The sequence below is a fragment of the Coenobita brevimanus genome, chromosome 72 (genome assembly GCF_032717465.1).
Source record: "Coenobita brevimanus isolate Jiangsu-jjx chromosome 72, ASM3271746v2, whole genome shotgun sequence".
Classification (NCBI taxonomy): domain Eukaryota; kingdom Metazoa; phylum Arthropoda; class Malacostraca; order Decapoda; family Coenobitidae; genus Coenobita; species Coenobita brevimanus.
Window position 1 is genome coordinate 530,621 of NC_137025.1, and position 11,880 is coordinate 542,500.

General features: G+C 45.0%; 1 protein-coding gene across 1 annotated transcript in view; it reads right to left on the reverse strand.

The window, feature by feature from the left end:
- Positions 1–11,880, reverse strand: part of fry (microtubule binding protein furry) — a 97,010-nt gene that overhangs the window by 24,577 nt on the left and 60,553 nt on the right. The window contains exons 26-36 of the mRNA XM_080278164.1: positions 10,910–11,029; positions 8,742–8,878; positions 8,231–8,326; positions 5,667–5,801; positions 4,710–4,840; positions 3,953–4,114; positions 2,146–2,392; positions 1,526–1,905; positions 1,026–1,177; positions 507–656; positions 167–401 (exon numbers count right to left, since the gene is read on the reverse strand). Of these exons, the coding sequence (XP_080134290.1) occupies positions 167–401; positions 507–656; positions 1,026–1,177; positions 1,526–1,905; positions 2,146–2,392; positions 3,953–4,114; positions 4,710–4,840; positions 5,667–5,801; positions 8,231–8,326; positions 8,742–8,878; positions 10,910–11,029 (1,945 nt within the window). The remainder of the gene's footprint in view (positions 1–166; positions 402–506; positions 657–1,025; positions 1,178–1,525; positions 1,906–2,145; positions 2,393–3,952; positions 4,115–4,709; positions 4,841–5,666; positions 5,802–8,230; positions 8,327–8,741; positions 8,879–10,909; positions 11,030–11,880) is intronic.

An 11,880-nucleotide genomic window follows, 5' to 3' on the forward strand; every position in this document is an offset into this window, starting at 1 on the left:
GTTTCTTCTCCTCCTCATCATCATAACCATCAATACAGAAGAAAAAATGAAAGCTACAAAGATTATTTATATTATTCTACAACTACTACTACTACTACTACCACTGCTGATACTACTACTACCACTGCTGATACTACTACTACTACCACCACCACCACCCCCAAACCTTGAAGCAATGAAGTCAATCAACGCCATAATGGTGTGCTGAAGGTCATCCTGCATCGTGTGGTCAAGCTGCCCCGACCCCAACACTGCCTCCTCATCGCTGGTCACAAACACTGGCATCGCACCTAACCCTCCCCCTTGTCCTGCCCCTGCCCCACCCTCACCCAGGTCAGGGGGGTTCTCAAAGCCAGGTGGGGCAGCTACAATCGGGGGTGCTGGGTCACTTGGGGGGTCCTCTGGGGGTTGGAAACAGATTCACGTCAGAAAGCGATTGCTGACACTAAAATTTCTCTTGACTGCCTGTTATGTTTCTCTCTCTCTCTCTTTCCAAAAATACCTACCGGTGAAGTTAGTGTTGTGTGTGAAGACTGAATTAGGGACCAGGCCATATCCCAGCTGTGTGGTCTTGTTGTTGAGCAGGACCCGCGCCACTCCAAGATGGTCCCCGTGGTCACCAACAACAGTCAGCAGATGGATAAGCAGTGTCTTGCCTGAGAGACAGTTACAGCAAATTATACAGTTGCTCACCTGCTTGTGAGCTTAAATTTGTTCTGAGAGCTGGTTTGTATGTTGAAAAGCCCAGTGTAGAAATCACTAATATTTGAGGCTATATTTGTGTAGGTCATTGGGGAAGACATTAAGAAACTGAAATACAATTGTTGTAGCAACTGTAAATTTAATAATCAACATCAGTAAGTCTTAATAAGTACTGTACTGTACTGCATACACTATTATGTAGATGTCACTGACAAAAATTACTCAACACATGCTCCTCAAAAGGACAAAGTTGCTATTTCTGAAAGTTCATAACTCAAGAGTTCTCAAAACAGTGAGGCAACTGTAAGGCTACTGATAGTTACAGTGCTGGTGTACGAGTGGTCGGGTGTGGTCGAGGCCGAGTGTGATGATGTGCAGCATAAGTGGCACGTGTATAGACCAGTCAACGCTGTGGCAGTCTACGTCAACACCTGCCACTATCACTTCACAGATCAGCATCACTGCAACGTTGCACCTGAAGATGTGGAAAGTTAGACAGAATGTTCTGAAAGAATGTAAGCTCAGAAAATACATAAATAAGCAATGTTCACATATAAGCTATCTTGAAAGGCAGCCTTCAAGCTTGCATGGGTCAGCCTGCTGCTGTCATCTTGTAGATCAAGATCACAGCAACACTGCACCTGATAATGGGCACATTTAAAGGCACTGCTTATAAAGAAGGTGTTGCTGTTCTTGTGATCCGAGGCTCATCTGAATACGGATGGACCAGTTAACACCGTGGCAACCAATGTCAACACCCACCACAATGGAAGCTAGGCTCACTCTCACAATTACATATAGGCAAGTACGAAAAGGTAAGTACCTGTGAAATGCAGTGATCGGCTGAGAGCTGTCTGGGAGGTATTCAGTGAGTGGTGCAAAGTATCCCCCGTACTCTGGCATGGGCAGAGGGTGGGGCTGGGGTGGCTCGTAGCGCTCTGACCCATCGTCCCCCACCATGCCACCTGCCATGCCTGCTGCTGATGTCACGCCATCCGCCCTAGCTGCCGATCCCCCTGCTCCACCACCACCTGCTGCCGTGCCACTCGCTGTGCTCCCTGGTGCAGTGCCCCCACCGGCGCCTGTTCCGACACTCCCAGCTGCCGCTGCGCCACCGCCACCGCTGCCTCCACTTGCCGCCGTGACGCTGGGAGAGTTTTGGGCACGCAGCACTGCAAAGTTGTCGTCCTGTGGCAGCGCGCCCTAGGAGTGGGGAGAAGAGATTGTTCAACTCCTAGACTCTGATATGCCATCCATAATTCAAATAATCTGAATGTAGTAATAATACTGAAGGTTGTGATGTAGCATTTGCCCAGCATTAATACTACAGTGACGAAGATGATAACATAATACAGACAACTGCTGATGACAATGACTACGATGAATACTGTATACAGATAATGATGATGATGATGATATTACAATTATAACACCAGTACTCACATCAACGGCATGACTAAAATCCTCCGGCGCGGTGGTGGTGGTGGTGGTGGTCTGCTGGGCGGCCATGGATGACCCAGGACGAGATGAGCGTGCTGGGGCAGGGGCTGTTTCTCCGCCACTGCCACCACCACCAGTACCTGCGCCACTGCCAACTGCCACAGCTGCTGCTATGACACTTGAGACCCCAGACCCAACACTTGACACACTACGGATGGACCCCGGGGCACTGCGCTGCTCACGTGACACTCTGTGGTATGATACGATGAAAACCAAACTCTCACATGAACGTTCAGATGATTTATACTTATCTTGGGAAATATTTCAAGTAATGATAAAGTTCCAGTACAGGCAGGTATCCTCAATGACAAGTGCAAGAGATTCTTCCTCATACATACTGTACATACAATAAAATATAAATGAAGCTTATGCTCTCTCTCAGGGAATTCCCATATTGGGGCTAACCCTAGTAAAATTAATCGTTACTTTGGAGTGGAAGCCAAGTCAAGTGCCAAAACCAGCTAACTACTTCCTGACAGTTACTGGAAACTGTTGGGAAAAAAATGTATCAACAATGGTGACAAGATTATACAATGGTAACAAGATTTATACAATGTGAAAGTCTCAGCTTCGACTCCAACTCCGGATCCTTCCTCATCAACAATCATGTGTAATGCCAGTATAATATGCATATGGTTCTCTTTATAAGTCACCTCATATATATGGTACAGAAATGAAGCGAAACGAGTGGCAATACTCCGAAGTGATATTTCGGGAAGGGGGGGATCAGTATTCTGTTTTACGTTAGGTGCTTATCTGCCTTCATGTCTTAGCTCCTCCTAAGGTGACTGAATTTTCTATCATGTCCACACTTTTTTTTTTGTGTCTGACTCTGGGCAAAGGCTTCAGGGCCTATTCCCAAGTCCCAGTAGTCCTCCTTGGGGCCCAGTAGTCCTCCTACATCTCCACATGTCACCAATTGGGCACTAACACCCATCATCCATATTGAATACATGCTAGGGCTGTCTCATACAGGACTGGTGTACTGGTATCTAAAAAAAAAATTTCAGTGCCATGTATGATTGCAATCTGGCAACTTCCTCCAATTTACAGTAAAGAGTAATGACAGGAGGTGGCAACCAACATCAACTCACTTGATGTAGCACTGCCTACTTTCTTCACCTTTACCTTTCTCTTTGTGTCTGCCCTCCTCTTTTTCTACTTCTCCTTTTGCATCCTGTCACTTTTTACTTCTGTTTCCACTTCAGCTGCCCCTACATTGATTGGCAAGTCTAATGGATTCCTGTAACTCAGGAAACCATTTACAATGTTGGGTATTAATAATATAACCAGATCACGGGGTGACGTGAAGCCTACTGTGGTGCCCCTGTTAACTGGGCAAAGATCACTCAAATGTGGCACCCATTCAGGAACCAAAACCTCCACATTTTTCCTTGTGCCTTGCCACAACAAGGTGCAGTCTGCTGCAAGATAAAATAAATTCACTTAATGTGATGGCCCTGCGGGGGCGATTACCTGCCTGTGGTTGATGAGTTGGCCCAGCCAGACAGACGGGCTGATCAACAATAATAATAATACAGGGTATGAAATGAGGTACCGGGAAAGATCAAGGATGAAGTGGTGGTACAGAGTGGAGAGAATAACAGTGGTATGAGATGCTAGGATGGCAGCCTGATGGCAAAGGACACCATAATATGGAGACGATTTATTAGGAATTAATGAACCTGGTGACAGACAGATACATATTGTACATACATCCCTTCTGTACATATAGTGAAGTGTTACTCACAAGGGAGAGTATCGTTCCCTGGGCAGGTCATGATGGTCACCGGAGTGCCTCTTGGTGTGCAGTGTGCCCCGCTCTGACCCCGCCCCATCCTGCTGCCCTGACCCTGCCCCACCCACACCACCACCTTCACCGTGGGAGGAAGTCTTGCGCATTGATGTCAGCCTGTGAATGTGAGAACAAAGGGTCATATTCTGAAAGGCTGAAGATTCAGAGGTGGAAAAGCTGTGTTTTTAAGAATGTAATATAATTTATAGAATCTTGGCTTCCTAGACCCAACCTCACCCCATCCATGGGTGGGAAAAGAGGTGTGGATGATCATGATGAAATTCAAGAAAACATAAATGTCAATCCCCATGTTGAATGTTGTTACGGCCCCTACCGCATCAGGAACCTGACCACTTTAGATGGGTGCTCCCACATATCTGCTGCTGAGTTTATGTTGAAGGATTATTTGTGTTGTAAGAGTGTGGTGCAAGAGATGAGTGTTTTGATGTGGGGGTTGCATAACTTAAACTCTGTTCACTTTAAATAAGTATAAAATTGCCATAATTCTACTCGGATGGCAGTGCTATAACAAAAGATTTACAAAAGAATATGGTGATAGTTGTATGGATGCGGGACAATAACACTATCATTTTCTACCACTGAACAATGGAAAATAAGCTAGTGAAGTAAATGAACTATAGAAGCAATAATAAAATACAAAACAGAATCTATGATGCTGAATCAGTTGAGTAGGCAAAAGAGTGACGCAGACCTGAAGAAGGGTGGTGTCTCGGTGCGTTCAATGACACAGTTGAGTGTCTCAACCGTGCCCATTTCGGCCATCAGCTCCTCCACCAGGCGGTCTGGCCGGGCACGTGCAACATACACCACCACACGCTTGGCCTGCGTGGAGTAAAAATACATAAGGCAAGGAGGTTTGGAGGGGTGATAGGAAAAGTCTAAGTGATGAGGGTGACTCAGAAAGTGGTGAGTGGTGACAGACAGGCTCTAGGCAGAGATAGAGAGGAGTAGAGTGGTGACCAGAGTGAAGCATGCAGGGTGGACTGGGATGAAGCAGGTAAAGAGGCAGGGTTAGGCAAGGTAAGGCAGGTAGCGAGGCATAGTATAGCACTGGGTTAGGCAGGGGCTATGGCAAGGATGAGGCAGGGTTGAGGAAGGAAGTGAGGCAACATATGAAACATGGTGAGGCAGCACAAGGCAGGAAGAGGCAGATTGAGGCACACTGTGTTGGGGAATGAGAGGGAAGGGGCAGGATGTAAGGTAGGGAATGACAAGATAAGGTAGGGAAAGTCAAGGTAAGGCAGGGGGTGAGGCAGTGTGAGCAGTAATGGCCTCCTAGAGAACTCATAATTACATTAGCAACACTCTCATCTGTTTTTCCTGTCTTCAATATTTGGGGGGGAGGAGGAGAAGGAGGGAAGGTGGTTGGGAAGTAGTGATAATGATGACTAGGAAGGGGAATGAGACGGAAAATGAAGAGGAAGATAAGGATGGAGAAGGAGGGAGAAAGGGGAAGCAAAGGTGTAACAGAAAGGAGGAGGAAGAGGAGGATTTAGTGTATGAAGACAAAGAATCAAGTTAATAATGAGAAACAATATGCAACATTAATATCACTATCATCAACCATATTTGGGGAAAGCTTTCTCTCTCTCTCACTGTCTGTCTGTCTTGGTCTCTGTCTGTCTGTCTCTCCCTCTTTCTGACTCACATAGGCAAGTAGTTCAGTAGCTGCCATTCCGGTGATGATGAAGAGGTATCTAATGATGACTCTCAGGTTGTTTGGCCAGCATGTACACAACGCAGCCCACAGCTCTTCTACCTCCTTTGGGTGGTCCTCGCCAAGCTGCAAGAAATAGCAGTGTTAGTGCCATTATTATTATTACTGCTACTACTACTACTACTATTATTATTATTATTATTATCATCCATCCATCATCCAACCCTATGCTGCTCTTGCGTGTCTGCTCTTTCCTCTCCTCCATCCTTCTTTTATTCCATCCTCTTCTGTCTTTCTTTCCTTCATTCATTCCTCGTCTTTCTGCCTACAGGTGACTTTACACTCCCTCTTGTCTTTCTTTCCTTCATTCTTTCCTCTTCTTTCTGCCTGTGGGTGACTCTACACTGAGTGACAACCCAAATGGTTTCCTGTACACTAGGAAACCATTTACTATGCTGGGTGGTATCCATATAACCAAATTATGGTGCCTGGTGGTTTAGTGGGCAATTTAGGCACTCCAATCAGATTGAGCCAGCATAGGTATACTGTACATCCAAGGGATGGTTGGGGTTTAATGCTCACGTAATGCCACTCAGGGATGAGTGAGGCTGGTCACTCTCATCTGAAATGTCACGACCAACTTGCCTGGCCCCAGGCTCCTATGCTCCTCATGAGGCAACACTGGATTGGATGATGATGATGATTACTATTTCTGATATTCTTATTACTGTAGATTATTATTACTGTCCTACATTACTTATGGGAAAAGAGGAATGAGAGAGAAAGACAGACAGACTGATAGATAAGCAGACACAAATAGATAGAGATATATATAGATAGGCAGGTAAAGAGAGAGAGAGAGAGAGAGAGAGAGAGAAACACACACACACACACACACACACACAAACACAAACACACACACACACACACACACACACACACATACATAAAACCATCAACCACTCAACTGGTGTTCTATAGTGGTTAACTCAATATTATCTACCTGTAAAGCCTAAAAAAGTGGGGGACTTAAAATGACATTAGGTGCAAATTGAGGGTGAGAGAGAATGTGTGTGTGTGTGTGTGTGTGTGTGTGTGTGTGTGTGTGTGTGTGTGTGTGTGTGTGTGTGTGTGTGTGTGTGTGTGTGTGTGTGTTTCTATTGAGTATGCAGTTTCTAACACACACACACACACACACACACACACACACACACACACACACACACACACACACAATTCTCTCTCTCTCTCTATTCCCCTCCCCTCCCCTCTCTTCCCTTCCTTTCTATTTCCTTTCCTCCCCTCTCTTCCCATGCCCTTCCCTCCCCCCCTTCCCTGCCTTTCCTTTCTCTCTCCTCCCTTCCCTTTCCTCTCTCTTTCTGTACATCATCCACTTCCCTTCTTCCACATTCTCTCCCCTCCCCTCCCTTCCTCCTCCCAACAACTCAAACATAAAATACTTTCCACAAGCTCCCTTTTATTTTATCTTTCTCTCCCTCCTCCTCTCTCTCTTTCCCTTCCCCTCTCCTTCCTGTCCTTCTCTTCCCCTCACACATTCTCACCCTCTCTCTCCCCTTCTTCCTCCCTCCTTCCCTGTGTGATTTATCCTTTCCCCCCTTCCCCTCTCCTCCTCTCTCCCTCCCAACTACATACCCTTTCTCCTCCCCTCCCCTTCCCTTCCCTACTTCCTTATACTGTATACCCTTTCCCACCCCACCTCTTTTCTCTCCTTTCCCCCTTCCTATTTCCTTCTTTCCTCCTCTCTCTCCTCCTTCCTTTCCATTCTCCTCCAACCACTCTTCTCTCACCTCCCTCCATCCCCTTCCTCCTCCTCTGTGCTACCCTCCCCTCTCCTTATCCCTTCCCCTCTCCCTTTCTCTCCTTGTCCTTTCCCCTCCTCCATTCCCTCTTTTCTCTCTGTCTCACCCTTTCCCTTCTCCTCCTCTACTTCTCCTCTCTCTTTTCTCTCCCTCTCTTTTTCCCTCCTTTCTCTCTCTTTCCCATCCCCTCTCTCCCCATCCAACCTATAATAGTATGCAATAGAGCTAATTCTATTCTCTTGGGGTTGAAAGTCATCACCCAGTATCACAGTCTATTATTACTCCTCCCCCCCTCTCTCTCTCTATCTACCGTACCTATCTATCTCCATGAAAGAGTTAGCAAGAGTGTGTAATAAAGAAAGACTGTCAGCGAGTAGAGGAGTCACACAATGTTAAGAGTTATGCATACATACACACATACACTAGTACTGTCACACAGATACACATGAACACACAGATACGCAGAGATATACTGTACCAAGTGAGTCTAGCCAATCAGTCTCAGATCCACAAAGACACACAAGGATATACACCAATATACCAACAAAGTACAGAACAGTCATACTGAATGTTAAGTCAAAAGTATAATGCTAGTCATGAAGAAGTGCTACTGAAAGGATGTAGAACTGAACCACTGTCTTTTGTGCGCTACATGAAATTCGCTAAAAAACAACGAACAGCTTCAAATGCCTACTGTCTGTGCCAAGTTAAGGTGAAGGGAGTATAGAATATTACCTTAGCAGTGATGTAGAAGAGGTTGTTGAGCACCATCTCCGTTGCCTCGGCTGAGCCCCAACCCTCTCGACGACCACGGCCCTCATCACCATAGTACTGCCAGAGAAAATAGGTTTGGTTCTCTCTCTCTCTTTCTCTCTCTCTCTGTATAAGGCACAGCTAAGTGATGATCAGTCAGTGTTAATTTGGCATAAACAAAACCACATAACACACATTTTTGCATACTAACACAAACACACAATTAAGTCAATCTCACACAAGAACAACTCAGAACACATCGAACACTACATACAGCATCATATTAGGAGTCAGCACACAACTTACTTCACGCACACACAACATTATACATAGACAACACACTAGGACAGCATGTAAAACAGTAAACACACACACACACACACACACATAACAGCTACCAACCCTGTCACTCAATTCCTTCCCTATCCCCCAAGAGGATATGAAGGGAGGACCACAACAACAACACCGCCACCACCACCTAATGTACACCCACCTGGCAGTATGGGCCAGTTTGAGGTGGTGATGGTGTACTGGGGTCAACTAGTTCCATATTGTACAGCCACGGTAGGAGGTAGTGCAGCAGTAGTTGTCGTACTGAGCATCGTGCCGTCTGCAATCGGTAGCTGATCTCTGCAGCAAGCATGGCAGAGTTAGCTACGATGCTAGACTAGATTAAGTTATAAATATTGATTAGATCAGGGTGAAATATTGCACCATGCTGTGTCATGCTGGGATGGACTGAGCTGGGTGAGGCGATGGGTGGTGAGGTGGGGTAGGTGTCATGAAGAGCAGAGTGGAGTGGGTTGTGTTGGGTTGGACTAAGTTGGGATGGGATGGGATGGGTTGCAGTGGGCTGGGTTGGGTTGGGTTGGGTCAGGAGTAGAGTGGAATGGAGTGGGTTGTGTTGGATTGAATGAGGTGAAGGGTGATGTGAGATGCAGCTGCACTTGTGTTTGTGTGTACAGTATTGCAATACAGTGTGTTGCGCTGTGATGTGTTATGTTAGGCTTAGCTGGATCATGACAAGACACATAACTATTCGTGTATCCAAGGCATTAAAAAAAAAAAAAGAAAAAGAAAAAAAAAAAGGCTACGAAAGGAAGAATTAGATCAATATACTGAGAGAAAGAGAATAATAACGCTGATCTGGATTCTCTCTCTCTCTCTCTCTCTCCCCTATGTATTGTCAGAGGGATGTGGTGACCTCCCTGCCTAAAACCCACAGTGCAAACAGACTAAGAGCTCAAAACAACAGATAGGAGGGAATTCGCAAATGGAGCTTAACTCTCCCACTGGCGGGATGTCTTTATATATTACTCTCTCTCCAGCATACTTCATGTAACTAGATGCGGATGCCTTCTTGCAGTGGCACTGTTATACCACTGTCCCTCAACTACCTCCCCATTAACAAAAAGGGGAAAGTAGGATGGTAAACTGAAGGTGGGGAAATTCAGCGTGCACTCCACTGGGCTCGTGTTCAGATGAGCCTGGGATCACTAGTACAACTAAAACAAGAACAACAAAAACATCAGAGAAGATATAATTTCTCTCTCCCCTCCATCACTCTTCCAATACCTGATTCAGGAATGCTATGAATCTCTCTCTCTCTCTGATTCAGCAATGCTATAAATCTCTCTCTCTCTCTCTGATTCAGCAATGCTATAAATCTCTCTCTCTCTCTCTCTTTTCTACCTCCCTCCTCCTCCTCCTCCTCCCTCCCCACCTACTTCATCTCTTGCCTATTAGCAACCAGCAAAATATGCCACCCCCTTAAGTACCATTCATAATTACCTAATTACCCATCCTTAACAAGCAATTAATGACAAGAGCAATTCATTACGGCAAAGTCATCTGAGAACTAAAAATTATTGGAAATCTAGCAGCCATATTACTTGGGTGGGCGGGAAATATTAGCTGTGATGTTCTGTCCAAAGCTTTCCTGGAAAATGTGTCACAAGTGGTTTGAGTGGGGGTAAATGGATGGAAATAACTGACTGATTGACTCTGTGTGTGTGTGTGTGTGTGTGTGTGTGTGTGTGTGTGTGTGTGTGTGTGTGTGAGAGAGAGAGAGAGAGAATCAGCATGAGTTTGGATTTATTCTCTCTCTCTCTCTCTCTCTCAACCTTTTCCCAATGAAGCCAGCTGAAAAAAAATCGCAAATAATACATCAATAGAGGCATTATCATCTGACCTCCGACCTATCAAATATACTTAACCTGTGACCTGCCTAATTAACCCCTTCAGTCCAGGTACGGCAGTTTGCATTCCTTCCTTGCTACCACCAGATGATTTTAATTAATTTAGACTTCTTGCAGTGAAGGGGTTAATGAAGGCAATATCAAATCTCTTCAGAATTACATAAAATCATCTCATCCTAACAATAAAATTATCCATCTAGCAACCTATCTATCTACCTATTTATTTATCTATCTATCTACATGTGTCACTTTCTTGAAGGCACTTACTCCATCAATCTGAAGTCTCCTAAACTGAATTAAACCATATGAGAACAGTACATGTATAAATTAAGAGATGTTATCGATTGAACAAGTTAATGTGGCTATCTGCACCTTGAGACACACACACACACACACACACACACACTAATCCTACACCTTTAAACATTATATTAACCACAACGAACCCTAACTCCTAACCCACCTGAGAACATGGGCATAGTGAGTTCTGGGTGAAGGAGGGCCAACTGTTTGCTGAGGTAGAACTGTGACCTAGAATACGTTGACGAGAGCAGTACATCCAGCGTTGAGGATTCGCGATGCTCTGTTGGGAAGATATAGGTAAAATTAGTGGTGGAGGTGTAATGAAAACAGGGAGAAGGGAAATGTGGATGGAAGAAAACCATAGGGTAGAGAAAAAGGTGAAGAGCAGGGAAGGAAGGATGGATGGATGGATTGGGTGGGCGTGTGGGTGGGTGCAAAGAAGGAAGGAAGGAAGGAACGAACGAACGAACGAAGAAAATGAAAGAAAAAAAAGAAAGAAAGGAAGGAAGGTAGGGAAGATGAAAGGAAAGGAGACAAAGATGAGAGGAAATATGTTGATAAGGGCAAAACACTCAATGCAGATGGTTCATGACGCTCTATGGAGTAATAACATTAAGGAGACGGATAACAAAAGAATGAATGAATGAAGAAAGTCGTGGAGGACGGAAGAATATTGGGAGTCTTGTAACACTGCAATTTTTGAGAGAGAGAGAGAAATAGTGGAGGAGGAAGTAGGGGTAAGAGCAAAGATATGACGTGCTCTCTCTCTCTCTCTCTCTCTCTCTCTCAGTGGTATAAGTGTTGACAGCACCTCTCAGGAGACCATAGCCAGAGTGGAGGGGGAAGTGCACCTTTCATATACCACGCTCTGGTCAGATACATATACAGATAGATAGATAGATAGACAGACAGATAGATAGGTGGGTAGATGAAGATAGATAGAAAGATGGATGGATAGATAGACAGATAGGTATGTAGGCAGACAGGTTGATGGTGATACAAAATGACTGATAGATAAAGATGAATAGATAGATAGATTCAGTGATAGATAAAGAGAAGGATGGATGGATGAATGGATGGATGGTTGTAAAATGAAGAGGCAGACAGACAGACACATACTGATAGATAGAT